We start from the raw sequence: 17,944 nt of genomic DNA on the forward strand, positions 1-17,944 counted from the left end.
ATGGGAAAAAATGACAAATGTATCCATTTAAAATTAAAGACATGCCGGTTAGGCGCATTGGCGATCCTAAATTGTCCCTAGTGTGTGATTGGTGTGTGGGTGCGTGTGCCCTGCGCAGGGCTGGCACCCTGCCCGGGGTTTGTTTCCTGCCTTGCGCCCTGCACTGGGTGGGATTGGCTCCAGCGAGACACCCCCCGTGTCCCTGTGTTAGGATATAGTGGGTTGGACAATAACTGACTGTAACACAACAAAGTGTGCAGAAACTGAAGGAGTCAGAATAGTTTTTGAATCCATTTTACACTCAAAAAATGAACTATTGGAGATGTTCACTTTATGTATTTAATTTAAAATAATGATGTTTTCTGGAATTATGTACCTTTCTCTTGTTCCATTGACTTAAATCTGTTAGGTGTCACACTAACACAATTAATTTATGTTGAAACAACACAGCCAGATTACAGTATCTGATTTCAACAGACGCATAACCTGTCTCAGAGACTGCTGTCATTACTCACACATTTTATGTTAATCTTATTCAGAATTAATACTTTTTCTAATCCTCAAAACATGGAGTCCCCACTTAAATTAAGCTGATTTCATTGAAACTTGTCACGTTTTATGTTCATGACTATCCCATATTTGCATAAAGTGTGATATTTTCCATAAAGAGCCGCCCATTTTGTTGACGACGCGTTCCGAGGGATCCTCACACCTTTGTGTACCTGGAATGAAAGTTAAAGATATAATAAATTCTTTATTTTTTTTTTCAAATGCCATTTTGTGGGATTGTGGAAGCCGAATTATGAGACTTTTTCTTGTTTGTTTGTTTGTTTGTTTGTTTTACTGTTGCTCACCTCACCATCAGAAAAGCATCTTTTTCTTTGTTTCCAAAACATCAATTTAATTAATGTTAAGATTGTGTGAAAGATACAATCAACCACAATATAACCTGATTACCTTATGTCATAAGAATTGAATGACTACACACTAAACAAATTGAGCAATGTTGATATACTTTGAATATTTGTTACACAAGATGTAATTCATCAATATTGCTATCTACGGTTAATTAAAGACAACGGGGCTGTGACGTATCTTTTATGTGAGTCCATTTAGTTTGTACATTAAATCCAGTAAATTAAAACAAAGTTGAGGTTATGTCAGTTAGTTTAGTTTGTGGAACATAAGGAAATGTATTTCATCTGACTTGACCACATTGTGTTGACTTAGTGTAAGTCATTTAAGGAGACAACACTAAATACTTCTCTTTACAATTTGTGGAAATTGTTGGCAGAACACAGTTAATTGAATCTAGAAAAATATATTTTTTTGAGGTAGGGACAATCTTGGACTTTAAACTGTTCAACACGTATGCATAAAGTCCAATGACTCTCACTTCTGCAGTACTGCATGGTTTCTGCCTCCTTTTGGATGCTGGTGAGATATGCCGGCCTGTAAGGTTAGTAAAGAGACTAATGTAATAGACGGGTTTGAAGGTGGGTGGACTTGTCCTGGTTTTAAGAGATCTACTTACAAGAGCTGAAATGCAAACCCTTTTAAACTGCTCTAAACGGTCTGATTAGCCTAAGATGACAATTATTTACATGTGGGCCAGTCAGTTATTTTCTGCTTGATTCCATTTTTGCCTCTCTATAGGCATTTAAAAAAGACTGGCATGGTGTCACACTGCACTTTGTTAATGGGGCATTTCTTCCGGGTGCTGTGGTTCATCCCTTTATATCCCCAAATACTTCACTGACAATTCCAGATTGGAACTGAATGGCTGTGCTCGAGTGGCCCACTGCCGCTCCACCTTGAGTTGCCGGGACAGCCCTCATAACTATGCATTTTATTAAGCGTGTTTGTGAAAGTCAGCGTGGGATCAATTAATATATTAACAATACACAGACAGTAGCTAAAAGATACCCAACAGCAGTGAGATACCATTTTCTGACCAATCTCAGTTTGGACTTCAAAAGCCATAGCATTTACAATGTACTAATATTAAGGCCCAAAAACAGTAATAATATGTCAAAGCGTGTATGTCAAACTGATATTTTGCCCACCACCGCAATAAACTTGAGCCTATATTAAGATATTGTGGTCGAGTCCTTAAAGATGCCGATGTTTCGTGCAGCAGAACGTGCGCTACGACCACAGGCGTTGAAGTCAACATAAATTAGTAAGCAACCGAGCCCTGTCCAGGAATTGTTCCTGCTTTGCATCTTGTGCTTTCAGTGATAGACTTTGGCTTCCCTGCTTACGATAAGAAGGTTTATAAATTGGACTGATGGACTCTTCATATTTTCTTGTGTATATTAATGGGTTACACTGAAAAAAGTATAACATTGATGTTGCTCATTCAACGTAAATTTTCTCTTTCAAGCAACTTAAGATTAGTCATTTAGTGTTGTAGCTTGAAATATTTGGTTTCAGATCTCAATCAAAGTAAAAAAAAAATGTTTCTACCAAAGTAAGTTATGGTGGAAGGAATAAACATAAAAAACCTATTTCAGTTATCGTAATGTTTAAGGGTGTTCGTGTGCTGTGTGCGAGGAGCCGTTTGTATATTCTTACGGTTGAACTTTCCAGCGTGCTGGCTTTCCAGTTGCCAAAAAAGAAGAACACTTTCCCGAGTGGAGTGGACGTGTCTATACAGGTCTGGTCATTTTCAGCAGCAGACTTTTATAATGGAGGATTTCTGGTAAGTAACCTTGTTCCTCTACTGTTAATTTTAAGTATAAGAACTCATAATAAAACATTCTACATTCTACATTCTCGCAATAAAACATTCTAAGAAAGCTGTAGAAACATTTAATAATGTTTTCTTATATATTTCAGATTTACGCTGCAAAATGCTTGTGTATTTGCACTAGATTTTTAAATAAATATAAAAGGTACAGCATAGGAATGTGTTATGTTCATAATATTTCTAATAGCATTAAAACAGGTTACGAACAACAAACCATTTTAAATTGTAACAACTTAAAAAACAGATTTACTTCAGTATAAAACAAGTAAATTGCACCCAATAACTCTAAATGATTTACCTCAACTTGAAAATTGTGGGTTCAATAAGATAAAAAGAATTATATTGGTTCAGATTGAAAATATTAAGTGTGAATCATTACCTCAATTATTTTGAGTTGAATGGAGGTTATACTTTTTTCAGTGTAGTCGCAACTCCAGTGCTCACTGCAACTGTTACTGATCATGAGATAACAAAGCAAATCATCACAATAAGTTGTGAAGGATTATACAAGCTACTAAAAATCACAGTCCCTAATGATGTTAAAATACATTGAGCAAAACTCAGCAGTCTAGTAGAGTCGGTATAATGGTGCTGAGGTTAACGCTGCTTTAGTGCATGTTCACGCCTGGTCCTCACCACTTTTCTTCAATGTCCTACATGGGCCATAGTTAGTTTTAGCAATTATCATGGACTTAGCACCCCCTACCAACCCACGTCTCCCACGATTATCACGCGAGATGTACATGAATGCCTGATCAAAGAACCTAAAGTTCCCCTCCTCCTCCCAACTGACCCTCCATTCGCTAGGGGCTTCGCGCACGTTGATGTTATAGTGAAGTTTTGGGGAGATGTGGGGGTTGGGCGACTCGAAGTTCAGGGGATTGACGACACAGATCAATGACTTAAGAAGACCCAGAAGCCAGAAATAACACCACTGGTTCAACACTCTTAACGTGAATGGTCCTGCAGTGGCATTTTACTGGATTTTTAATTCATCCTTGAAACTTTGCTTGACAAAGAACCATTTCATTATAGGAAGAATTCTTTGCATATAAAATTAGTCCCTTGAGCTTTGAAAAAGTTCCTAATATGTTGACGAATGCATAATACCTACGCTCACAAAAATAAATGGGCCAGAACGATTCTTTAGAGAAACGCCCAAAACAACCCACATGAAGGTTCCAGAAAGAACCGCTATATATTTGGATCTGCAACAAGCTTCATTCAGTAAATAACAATGAATAGATGGTAGCAGATAAGTGAAATACCAATGGGTCACGACTTTTAAAGAACTCTTGCTGTATACAATAGCAAGGCTAAGTCCAGGTTTTGAAAATCTGTTAAGTGTCTTGCTATAAGTAGTCTACCATTCATTAAAGATAGCCATTTTATCTACATATTAGGAAGATTTTCAAAGTACAAAGAACCAATTTCATATGCAGAGAACCCTTCCCAGAATGAGATGGTGCTTTGTTAAGCAATGGCTCTGAGGAACCACACAAACCAGTAAAGAACTATAAAATGCCATTAAAGAACTGTTATATTTAAGAGTGTAAATAGATTACTGTATGCAGTGAAGGTCTTTTTAAAACCAGGAGCCTACTGGCATTTTATAAAATTCTTATAATAATCAATTCATGTTTATTTAATACAACTACTACTACTACTATTAATAATAATAATAATGTTATTTATATAAGGATCCTGAGACAGATTTAAATGAATTAAATGGTTCTTTCTGAAACCTTCATCCTTTTGAGAGCTAAGTATGGAAAACCAGTTTATCAGCTTTATTTTAAGAGTGCAGTTTAAGTTAAAGAGAGACTCCAAATGGGTCCTGCATAACTAAGCAGGACCAGCTGCTTGTCCAGGGTTTATTTTCCCTAAGGGGATTAATTATCTATCTATCTTTCTATCTATCTATCTATCTATCTATCTATCTATCTATCTATCTATCTATCTATCTATCTATCTATCTATCTATCTATTATGTAGTGCCTTTCAGTCTATCTATCTATCTATCTATCTATCTATCTATCTATCTATCTATCTATCTATCTATCTATCTATCTATCTATCTATCTATCTATCTATCTATTACGTAGTGCCTTTCAGTCTATCTATCTATCTATCTATCTATCTATCTATCTATCTATCTATCTATCTATCTATCTATCTATCTATCTATCTATCTATCTATCTATTCCTGTCCTACCATTCATGTTCTCATGCTACATGGGGTGCATCCAGTCCCCTACAAATTTGTGTTGGAGAAAGCATCTTAATGTGCAGAGAAATCCGTTAGCAGGAGAACAAAAAGAATGGAAAGATGAATGGTAAACAGCCGCAAGAGTTAGTACATTTCACAATAAGTGAAATGTTGAGTGGTTTATTGTAGGTGAACAGGGAGCACGTTATCACAAAGAGATGTCACAACTCCAGAGAAAGCTGAATAATTTAGTCGTGAGGAAAAATACTCTGTGCACGTCTCTCCGTGCTTTAGTATTTTACTTGCGTGTTTCTTTTCTAACGCAACTTATATATCTTTATACAGTATATACATATGACAAGCATACTACTTTCCATTCATAAATCTTTTCTCACACTCACTTATTTAGGAGCCGGAGCCTATCTTTATTTGTCGTTTTTATTAAAGGACAGGCAGAGAAGCAAACAATTACTCTTCGCTGTAAACTGCCATGGGAGGCTGTCTTCTAGTGATAAAAGGCGTATGAAACGAAAGATTGATTGATCGATCGCACTATTGCAATGGCTCTTACATTATTCTCAAACAAGTTATTGAATTGTTTTGATCTCCGACCCATCTTCTCTCCATAAATAATTTGAATCCCGAGACGGTTAATCCAGGAGTTTCCCCGGTGCTGCGGTACAAGAGAGACTTGATCCTCATTTTCAAGCTGCTGCAGAAGTTTTACTTATTAACTGCTCTCCAAAATGATTACAGCAGCGCGCGAGAGAGCACTCTATGATTTTATCTTGTCAAGGGATTTCACTGATTTTTTTTTTTTTTAATCACTGAGTCATCACCGTCGTATTACTTTTGCAGTTACTGTAGTAAGGTTTGCGCATTATGTTGCCTGTCAGAGCTTCGTTAGTGTGCCGGACTTGCAAACAAAATCCGATGAATGCGCTGAAGCTTCAACTTCATGGTGGGCGGGGAGTAGAGGGGTGTGGCGACACGATTTCAGATGCACATCGCGTGAATATTTAGTGCGTTAAATGAAGTTGCCAATGTTGAGCTGTCACTTAGAGGTGAGTCACATTTTTGAGTCAAGACAGCTTTTCGTGGAAGCTCTTATCGACTTGCTTCATTACAGCTGTCGGTGATGTCGTATTATTCACCACATCAGTTTATCCTGTCTTTTTCTCACTTGAACTCCTCATCTGGATGCAGAGGGTGTCCTGTTGTAGATCAAACCCAGACTCTCTTATGAGAAGGCAATAACACGTGGAAAATTGATGAAGGAAACATCTGTCACTCATGTAGCTAATTCACTCTGATCACACCAAGCAAGTGAGCATTCTCTGTACGGAGGCTGCCAGTTTTTGTTACAGCTATTTTAAATTTCTTATAAAAACTCTTGTCTGGTCTTTTGTTCGAGCGTTCATCATCAGTCCAAATACTCAGTTTTAAAGCTAACTATATTTAGTGTGTTTGCTGTGTTTTCTGCCAATTCACTAGTTTGGTTATAGCACATCTGCACATGCTATTCTATCTGTCACCCGCTAATTAAAGGAATCTGTTGACACAGAATCTTAACTAGAACTAAACAGGCTAAAAACAGTTCAACAAACTAGAGCTATACCTAATCATGACTGTAAGCAAGAATCTGAATTAAGCATAACTGTGGACTATTGAATAACCTGCGTTCTGTACCTCAAAAGGTAACCTTCTGTAATTGCAATGGGAACAGAGTCGCATTCAGGCTTTAAGTTAGTTTTACAAAAAGACCCCAAAAGAAAGTGTGGTGCTGCAGTCGCACCCACACTATCTATGATCATGTCACTCAAATGCTGGTGTAATAATTATGGGTACTGGAAATGCAAACAGTCTGTATAGATCCATAAATAGGTCGCGGACATCAGAGACTTATCCTGCAGTAGCGAGTGCAGTGAGACAAAAAAGCGAATACTAAATCTACAGCGTCCTGTGCCGCAGTATTTATATGATCACTGCCATTTGGGTACAAATCCTACCCTGCTTAATGTTAATATAGTTTTATAGTTCTCCCCTTGTTTATGTATGTTTTTTCGGGTACTTAAAATTCTTCTCACATCTGGAAGACTCGCAGTTTAGCTTGATTAGCGGAGCTGACTTGCCCCTGAGATGATATAGTCTATGGTAGAGGTCATCCATGCCTTGCGTCAGCTGGAGCGGAGCTATCTGGCCCTAAAACACCCAAAACTGGGGATCAAAGTTGAAAATGGGGTGTGGGGTGTACGTTCATAATGTTTTTTAACTTTTATGATTCTGCGATCGCCTTTAACAGTTGCCTTCACCAAGTTACGCTGATCGTAAAAAGTGACATCCTGGATGTAAAAGGAGCATTGCAGTAGTGAACTTCGCTATCATATGAAAAGGGGATCATTTTTAATGCGTCATATCACGTCACACTTATTCGTTTTTTTTTTTCTGCTTTCATCTACCTGTTTTGATGTTATTTTGGAAACATGTAATACATCTGCTTTTTTTTCTTATTTTATTTTTTTAACAGGCCATATCATTCCTTATGCAGTACCTTTATTCTAACGTCCCAAGCGACATCCTTAAGTACTCTGAATGTAGCTTCGCCAGAATAGCAAATATGTGTCTGAATTTTACCTTCTTCTTCAATACTATAGCCAAAGAAAGTAAGAAGCACCAAGGCTTACACGAATGCCGCATGATTAAGTAGGCTGAAGGTACAGACTTCACTGATTCGGAGAGCTCATGAGGAGGACACAGTTTAGATAGATAGATAGATAGATAGATAGATAGATAGATAGATAGATAGATAGATAGATAGATAGATAGATAGATAGATAGATAGATGTGAAAGGTATTATTAGATAGATAGATAGATAGATAGATAGATAGATAGATAGAAAAGGCACTATATAATAGATAGATAGATAGATAGATAGATAGATAGATAGATAGATAGATAGATAGATAGATAGATAGATAGATAGATAGATGAAAGGCACTATACCATATATGAAATGCATTACATAATACATAACGTTATAGATCTACTGTAGATAGATTCTTTATACACGAGCGCCCCTCTGTGGTTTCACGTACAAATAATCAAGCCCCCAGACAACCCCCACCCTAACAAATTAATTGTTATTATTTAAAATTATTCTGAACATACCTTTAGAGCAACAATAAGATTTGCGTATTGGAAGGCTAGGGACATTATGACTGCTGATTCCCTTCATGCAGTCTTCCGCATACGCCGCATACTTTTCGGATCCCAGTCCAAACGCGCCAGTAACTAACCCAGCAAGTAGGCGCTCAAAGTTGGTGTACAAAATTAGCCATCGGCATTCAACGCGCCGAACCAAATGCCACAAGAATGCGTTGAACCCGACAACGATCTCTGATATCCTCAAGTTGATTCAATTTTCCCGCAACAGTCAAGACGAGCCCTCCATTAAAGCCGTCCCCTCAGTGATAAAAGAGAGGAGTTGGGCGCTTATTTTTACCGCAGCCGCGCAGCCCGGATGCTTTCAAGGTAGGAAGAAACGCTGGAAACGCTACTGCTGTGCACATGACCGAGGCTCAACTTCACTTGGGCTGCTAAGGGAAAGGGACAAGCCACACGTGAATACATGTTTGTATGTTGAATCTATAATTTTATTAAAAGATTAAGAGCTCTCAAAGGCTCCCAATGCATGTGCCTTATCTCTGTATATGCTCTCTCTCTCCCTCTCTCATTCACCGACCCGGGATACGGAAAAAAAAAGACTCCATTGTAAATGTTTGGATTTTGTTAAATCGTGACTAGACTGTTCACCTTAAATAGAAATGTGCTGCAGCTTCCAATAACAATAATACTCAAAGAGTGTCGCATTCATTTGAGCTATTTTTTGCTTCATTACATGCATGCGTCAAAAATGCTGGAATGGGGCATGTACACACATTGCATGGCGTGTACTGTACATTTGTGTTAAATAAATACATGCTCATGCGAACATACTTACGACATTTCTTTTCCACATAGCTCCTGCATAAGATTCTGAGATGGCATCCTACCAGTGGTACAATCCCGTGGTACATGCGGATAATCATAACAACCGAAGTACCCCAGAGCAACTTCTTCTTTTTTCAAAAATAGCAATAATAATAATTTAAACAAAAAAATCCAACGTTCCTCGCTCCCTTTGCAAATGCCACACCGTTATTTCCTTGACATCTCCACCTGCATTGTTTTCTCTCCTTGTGGAATGGAGGTTATTAAAAAAAAATAGGCAAAAATGAATCCGGATTTTTTTAACACAAATAATTATATAGCGAGGGTCCTGAATATAGCGGACTACTTTGCATTCCTCAGCGCTCCACGGAATCTGGGGGGTTCAGTCAATAACACGTCCTTAAGGTGAACTGGAGAATTACAGCTCTTCCAAAGGAAGGGAATCACTTGCTGTACGCTGACAAAATGGGGAGCAAAAGCATCCAGTGAACTTCAGCTTCAGCAAAGGGAAAAGAAGGAAAAAACAACTTAATAGAACCCCTGTGCGCCTGCTGCGACATTTGGAATGAAATCCCATTATGTGGATAAGAGATCGCTCACCCAGCATCTTCTTTGATCAGTTTTATTGTTTTCAGCTCATCCACTGAGCCCCACAAATACATCTTTTCCCGCAGTCTTGGTTAAAAAAAAACACCCTCGCTTATTTAAAAAAAATCCAAATCAATATTTTCTCCGCAGCCCATTATTACGTAAATTATTTTCAGCTACTCTTTGGATTCTTTTTATCCGTCGCACTTTCTTTATAAATAACTCCACGTTTTGCTTCTACCAGACGAGTGTGGATGCAGACATCGACGGGAATATTTGTAGCAGGATTTCAGAACAATTTCAGTACGAGGTAACTGGAGCAGCTCGACTGGAGTCGCGCTCGTGTTGGCTGCGTGCACGCGCGTGTGACCGCTTGTGTGTGTGTGTGTGTGTGTGCGTGTGCGTGTGTGTGTGTCAGTGTGTTATCTTCTTTTCGGTGACGTGGACATGGCGTTTTAAATTTTCTTCAGCATTCGCTCTTATGGACTGCAGCTACACAGCGTATTCCACGTTGAAGTTCGTTTCAACCTGGGCTCTGTTATTATCATGAAAGGGAAAACGACGTATATGTAGATCGTTAAACACGTCTTTACATTCACTGCCTGTCAAAACTCTGAGACACGAAGCACTGACCCCCCTCAAACAACACACACACATTCGAGTTAGGTGACGTAAATATTTGCAACATTATAAGAGAAGATGTACAGTAAGATGCCCGACAGTCGCACAAATGTGTCTACCGCAGCTTGTAAAATACTGCAGCTTGTCGCCAGCCAGTGAATCGGGACCACTGTCTGCAGAAGAACCTATAGCGGCGCGCGTGTGCCTTGGTGGGGAGCAGCATGAGAAAGCTAAGTGCATTCCCTAGCTAAAACCAGCGTAACTAGATAGATAGATAGATAGATAGATAGATAGATAGATAGATAGATAGATAGATAGATAGATAGATAGATAGATAGATAGATAGATAGATAGATAGATAGATAGATAGATAGATAGATAGATAGATAGATAGATAGATAATCCCGACTACTCTCAACTCCTAAACTCTTAATAATGCGGGATGACCTGAATTTCTAATGAATCCGATTTTCTCTAAGATAAACGTCTAAAGATAAAAGATTGTTAGTGTAATTTTATCTTTGGCAAAACCAATGACTACAGCAAAACTTGATGTAAAATAAGAGTGCTTGAGCTTTAAGTGCCGATCTAGATACTGAGATGTTTAATCGTACTGCAAGATTGGCATCTCCTACCATAGTTAAGTTAGCGAGGGGACAAGACTGGCAAAATACAATATTTACACTAACAGACAGACAGACAGACAGACAAACAAACAGAGATACAGTCATGGCCAAAATTATCGGCACCCCTGGAATTTTCCTTGAAAATGCACCATTTCTCTCAGAAAATTGTTGCAATTACAAATGTTTTGGTATACACATGTTTATTTCCTTTATGTGCATTGGTACAACACAAAAAAATAGAGAAAAAAAGCCAAATCTGACATCATTTCACACAAAACTCAAAAACTGGGCTGGACAAAATTATTGGCACCCTCAACTTAATATTTGGTTGCACGCTCTTTGGAAAAAATAACTGAAATCAAGCGCTTCCTATAACCATCAACAAGATTGTTACACCTCTCAACTGGAATTTCCGACCACTCTTCTTTTGTAAACTGCTCAAGGTCTCTCAGATTTGAAGGTCACATTCTCCCAACAGCAATTTTGAGATCTCTCCATAAGTGTTCAATTGGATTTAGATCCAGACTCATTGCTGGCCACTTCAGAACTCTCCAGCGCTTCAACCATTTCTGAGTGCTTTTAGAGGTATGTTTGGGGTCATTGTCCTGCTGGAACACCCATGACCTCTGACGCAGACCCAGCTTTCTGACACTGGGCCCTACATTGCGCCCCCAATATCTTTTGGTAGTCTTCAGATTTCATGATGCCTTGCACACAGTCAAGGCATCCAGTGCCAGAGGCAGCAAAACATCCCCAAAACATCTTAGAACGTCCACCATGTTTGACTGTAGATACTGTGTTCTTTTCTTCGTAGGCCTCATTCCATTTTCTGTAAACAGTAGAATGATGAGCTTTACCAAAAAGCTCTATCTTGGTCTCATCTGTCCACAAGACGTTCACCCAGAAGGATTTTGGCTTCCTCAAGTACATTTTGGCAAACTCCAGTCTGGCTTTTTTATGTTTCTGTGTCAGCAGTGGGGTCCTCCTGGCTCTCCTGCCATAGCGTTTCATTTCGTTCAGATGTTGACGGATAGTTCGAGCTGACACTGTTGCACCCTGAGTCTCTATGTTTTGAAGTTGATTGGGGTTGTTTATCCACCATTTGGACTATCCTTCATTGCAGTCTTTTATCAATTTTTCTCTTCCGTCCACGTCCAGGGAGATTAGCTACAGCGCCATGTGTTGTGAACTTCTTGATTATGTTGCGCACAGTGGACAAAGGAACATGAAGATCTCTGGAGATGGACTTGTAGCCTTGAGATTGTTGATATTTTTCCACAATTTTTGTTCTCAAGTCCTCAGACAATTCTCTGTTCTTCTTTCTGTTCTTCATGCTTAGTGTGGCACACTCAGACACACAACAGAAAGGTTGAGTCAACGTTTCTCCATTTTAACTGGCTTCAGGTGTGACTGCTATATTGCCAGCACCTGTTTCTTGCCACAGGTGAGTTCAAACGAGCATCATATGCTTAAAATAAAACGATTTACCCACAATTTTAAAAGAGTGCCAATAATTTTGTCCGGCACATTTTTGGAGTTCTGTGTGACGTGATGTCAGATTTGGATTTTTTCTCTGTTTTTTTGTGTTGTTCCAATGCACATAAAGGAAATAAACATGTACTGTATATACAAAAATATTTGTAATTACAATTATTTTCTGGGAGAAATGGTGCGTTTTCTGGGAAAATTCCAGGGGTGCCGATAATTTCGGCCATGACAGTAGATAGATAGATAGATAGATAGATAGATAGATAGATAGATAGATAGATAGATAGATAGATAGATAGATAGATAGATAGATAGATAGATAATACTGACTACTCTCAACTCTTAAACTCTTAATATTGCAGGATGACCTGAATTTCTAATGAATCCGATTTTCTCTAAGATAAACGTCTAAAGATAAAAGATTGTTAGTGTAATTTTGTCTTTCCACAAAACCAATGACTACAGCAAAACTTGATGTAAAATAAGAGCTTGAGCTTTAAGTGCCGATCTAGATACTGAGATGTTCAATCATACTGCAAGATTGGCATCTCCTACCATAGTTAAATTAGCGAGGGGACGAGACTGGCAAAATACAATATTTACAGTAACAGACAGACAGACAGACAGACAGACAGACAGACAGACAGACAGATAGATAGATAGATAGATAGATAGATAGATAGATAGATAGATAGATAGATAGATAGATATGAAAGGCACTATATAATAGATAGATAGATAGATAGATAGATAGATAGATAGATAGATAGATAGATAGATAGATAGATAGATAGATATGAAAGGCACTATATAATAGATAGATAGATAGATAGATAGATAGATAGATAGATAGATAGATAGATAGATAGATAGATAGATAGATATGAAAGGCACTATATAATAGATAGATAGATAGATAGATAGATAGATAGATAGATAGATAGATAGATAGATAGATAGATAGATAGATAGATAGATAGATAGATAGATAGATAGATAGATAGATAGATATGAAAGGCACTATATAATAGATAGATAGATAGATAGATAGATAGATAGATAGATAGATAGATAGATAGATAGATAGATAGATAGATAGATAGATAGATAGATAGATAGATATGAAAGGCACTATATAATAGATAGATAGATAGATAGATAGATAGATAGATAGATAGATAGATAGATAGATAGATAGATAGATAGATAGATAGATAGATAGATAGATAGATAGATAGATAGTAAACTAAGCAGCTTGCGTTTATGATGAAATGTTGACCTTAAGTTAAATTATGCTTGGCTGTGGACATATCCGGGACATACAGTTCAGATGTTATCGATTAACCTTTTTTTAGCACAACGTTTTTGATTGGAATGCCCAGTATGCCGTGACAATAAAGCCGATCAATTCGCCAGCTTTGTTCATTTCCAGCTCTTATGAGTGTAGTGGCCACAGATGGTTACACAACTGCAAATTAACTTAGAAATTCAGCTGGCAGCAGCCTCACGCAGGAGCCAGTCACTCATGCACGAGAATGTTACAGCCTTGAGCAGTGCCGTACTGCTGGGATGTGTTCCAACGACTTTGCTTTGACTGTGAGGTACAGTAACTGGGCATGAAACCATGAGGAAAACAAAGAAATCCACAGTCGAGTGTCTGGAAATGGCTAGCGATGACGACTCTAGTCTAGTATTTACAGGCGATGTGCACTTCTTCTTTCTGTGCGTTTCATTGTTTGGATTTGTGCGGTTAGCTCATATCAATAGAGTGGATTTTGAGTCCTTATGATGAGCTGAAGTGAAAGCGCAATGTCTGCACAGTTAGGCTTGCGTGAATCGTTGAATCGTTTTGTGTGTTTGGAGAGACTTGTAAGAAAAGGTATACGGATTCCTGCAGCTGATCATTTCCCTTTTCACGCCCATCTGTTCTATTGGACCTCATTTATTTCTGTAATCAGAAGGAAAGCTTTATTTCACTGGCAATGCCAGTGAAGTCCCACATCGGCCTTCTTTTACAACCTCTTGGCTGCCGCGGACCTCCACTAACGATTCAGTAAGTCCCAGTTGTTGGAGTTTAAAACGCCGGGCTAAGTTAAAGAAATGATAGACGTCTTTGTGAAAATGTGTCTTTGCTATTCTGATTCCTAATATATTTTAGAGAGCACAGATCCTTCAAAGTTCGAATATAAAAATAAAAGACTATTTTTGTAAGGATACAACATACCTTATGTTATTAATTTCTGCAATGTTTTGTAAATGTAACAAATCTATTTTATCCATTATAGCTTAAACATCAAGTGCCTTTAGAAAGCATTCAATCTCGACATTGCTTTGCTTTGACTTGATTGAATGGAAAGTCATCTGCTTCTAATTAAAATCTATAAAAAAGAAAGAAAGTATTCAATCCCCTTTGCGTTTTTCACATTTTGTTTTGTTACAGCCCTGTTTTATAATCATTTAAATTAATCTGTTCCCTCATAACACTCGTACTTCAGAATGACAAAGCAATACGATTTTAGAAATTTTGTGAATTTATTAAAAATAAAATATTGAGATATCCCATTTACAAGATGTATTGAGATCTTTTATTCAGTACTTCAGTACCTTTGGCAATTATTACAGCCTGGAGTTTCCTTGGGTTTAACACAGCAACCTTTGCACACCTGGATTTTTGGATTTTTATGTCGTTCTTCTCTGCAGATCCTCTCAAGCTCTTTCAAATTAGATGGAGACTGTCGGTGAACAGTTATTTCCAGGTCTCTCCGGAGATGTTTGATGGGTTTCTAGTCCTGGTTCAGTTTGAGCAAGTTAAAGACTTTCCCAGAGCTGACCCTATAAGTCCCTCCTATGTTGTCCTTGCTTTGTGCTTAGGGTCATAACTCTATTAGAAGGTAAATGTTTGGCCCAGTCTGCGGTCCAGAGTGTCCTGGAGTATGTTTTCATTAAGGGTATTGCTTAACTTTGCCCCATTTAGCTTTCCCTCATTTCATAGCCTCCCATTCCCTGCAGCTGAAAAACAACCCAACAGCAAGATGCTGCCACCATTGGACTGAAATTTCGCCAGTGATGAATGGTGTGCCTAGTTTTCTTCAAACATGACACCTAGAATGGAGACAAAGAGTTCATTCCAGGCTGTCCCAATTCACAGAATCTAGTCTCTCATAGTCTGAGAGTTGTTTAAGCGCCTTTTTGCGAACTACAAATGGGCTTTCATGTGTTGTCAGGCCACTCTGCCAGTAGAATGAAATACTAAGTGGAATGTCACAGTGGTGGTTGCCCTTCTACGAGAACACTTCTTGTAGAAGTTTAGCTCAGCCAGAGTGACCTTCAGTTTTTTGGTCACCCACCTTATCAAGGGCCTTCTTCTCTGATTTCTCTGGCTGAGTGCCTAACTCTAGCAAGAGTTGTGGTTGTTCCAGACCTTCTCTATTTATTAATTATGAAGGCCACTATGCCCTTGGGAATCTTCAGTGTTGGAAAAAAAAAACTGAAGCCTTCCCAAGATCTATGCCTCGGTAGAATCCTGTCTTTAAGTTCTGCAGGCAATTTCTTTGGCTTCATGGCTTGGTATTTGCTCAATTGTGGGACCTTCTACAGAGAGGTGTGCGTGCCTTTCCTAATCAGGTCCAAACAATTAAAGTTACCACAGATGGACTCCAAACAAGGAGTAGAAACATCATCTCAATGATGATCAAGGGAACGGCATGCACCTAATCCATATTTCAAGTGTCAAAATAAAGGGTCTGAATTCTTGTCTCAATGTGAAATTTCAGTTTTTAATTTTTAATAAATTTACTGGAAACCCTTCAATCCTGTTGTCATTCTGGGGTATTGAGTGTTGTTTAATGAGGGGAAAAATTAATTTATATGTTCTTAGCACTAGGCTGCCTTATAACAACATGTAAAAAAAGTGAAAGGATCTAAATACTTTCTGGAGGCACTGTATATGCATTCATTCATGTTCTTAACTCCTGTGAAAAATATTAAAGAACTGGGGCCAAAGCAAGAATGTTCAGTCAGGTCATGTCTGGTTGGGGAGTATGCATTGGTACAACGTGTTGCCGCACTCACAACACGATGAAACAGCATGGGATCCCGGTTGGCAACCCCACAGGCAGACACGCAGTCCAGTCCCACTCTCCAGAAATGACCATCTATCTGCCGCAGCCAGGTGTTACGTGGGTGTCCCCTTGTCTGGTCCAGCCACTCGGGTCCTCAACAATGAGGATCCTGTGAGCCGGATCACCTTCAGGAAATTCCGCCACATTGCCGTAGTGCCGTAACTGACACTTCCTCACAATGCAGGTAATGTGTCTCATTCGGGACTCCACGAGCAACAGCTCATTCAACACAAAGTCAAACCAGTGCTATTCAAGGATTGTCCAAAGAGACACAGTGCTGTAGGAGTCAAGTCTTCATCTCAGGTCACTGGAGAGCATCCATGTTTCGCAACCATATAGCAAGACAGGAAGCACCAGGACTCTAAAGACTTGGACCATCATCCTTTTACAGAGATATCGGGAGCACCACACTCCCCTTTCCAGTGACCTCATGACCCCCCATGCTCTCCCAATCCATCTACTGACTCCATAGGAAGAGTCACCAAAGACATGAATGTCACTGCTGAGGTAAGTAAACCTCTCAATGAGATCAACATGCTCTCCGCAAACAGACATACATCTGATGGCCGTGCCAAGAGGTCATTAAAGCTCTTGACAAGTAAAAGTGTGGTTTTTAAAGCAAGAAGCAACAGACAAAACTAAGGAACTCTGGACACTGGGCCACTTGTATGAAAGCGAACTGTCCCACACACAACTTTTCACACCCTGTGCCAATTTATAAATGCCAATCATAATAACATGAATATGTTTGAAATGACAAGTGGCATATCTATACAGAGGAGGGATGAAGGTGCAAACTCCACGCAAAGACCAGCCTTGAACAAAAAGCCAAAACTGCCGAGCAGTCAGACATACTGAATGCTACATTGATATTAGAGCAACAGAAAGATTTAGACAAGAACGGGTCAATCAGCCCAACAAAGCTTGCCTGTCCAACAAAGCCATAATTCACCATCTTAACATCTAACATACTCAAATCAATCCATAACTTAATACCAGATTCTGACTTAATTCTCAAGATTAACAACTGGATTTTCCTGGACTCCCACTCTTTAAGTGATGTAAGCATTAAAGTGGATAGGTAAATGTTGGTGCTGCTGAAGAGGAAATAAGAAGAAAATATTATCTGTTTATGAGGCATTTCATAGGAGATTCCACCTCAAATTGCCTTTATTCTCATTTGTTCTGAAGCATATCACAGCATTATACATTAGTTCAGAGTTTTATTATTTTAGCACTTCTCAGTGATGTGTGCACCACTCTAAGCAGAGGCATTACATATAAATGTATTAAATGGAATGAAAAATGAAAATTTCCTACATTAGTAAACCAAACTGCATGATGTTATTCCCATCAGTGGGAAAGTGGAAATACATGCATTAGGGTGACTTGTGAAAACTGAATCCAAAGGAAGCCGTGAATTGCCATTTTCTTTTCTCATTGCACAGCCTTGAAGCACTATGGGTCATCGGGTATGTAAAAATGTGGTCAACTGTTTAAGCCACCCCACCTCATCCTAGGGGGGCTGATGGTGGTCAGATATGTGTA

General features: G+C 38.7%; 1 protein-coding gene across 1 annotated transcript in view; it reads right to left on the reverse strand.

Moving 5' to 3' along the window:
- Positions 1–10,117, reverse strand: part of grin2aa (glutamate receptor, ionotropic, N-methyl D-aspartate 2A, a) — a 359,092-nt gene extending 348,975 nt beyond the window's left edge. Inside the window, exon 1 of the mRNA XM_051933393.1 lies at positions 8,963–10,117. Coding sequence (XP_051789353.1) covers positions 8,963–8,980 — 18 coding nt within the window. The 5' untranslated portion in view covers positions 8,981–10,117. The remainder of the gene's footprint in view (positions 1–8,962) is intronic.
- Between the last annotated feature and the right edge of the window lie 7,827 nt (positions 10,118–17,944).

The sequence above is a fragment of the Erpetoichthys calabaricus genome, chromosome 11, assembly GCF_900747795.2.
Source record: "Erpetoichthys calabaricus chromosome 11, fErpCal1.3, whole genome shotgun sequence".
Lineage (NCBI taxonomy): Eukaryota > Metazoa > Chordata > Cladistia > Polypteriformes > Polypteridae > Erpetoichthys > Erpetoichthys calabaricus.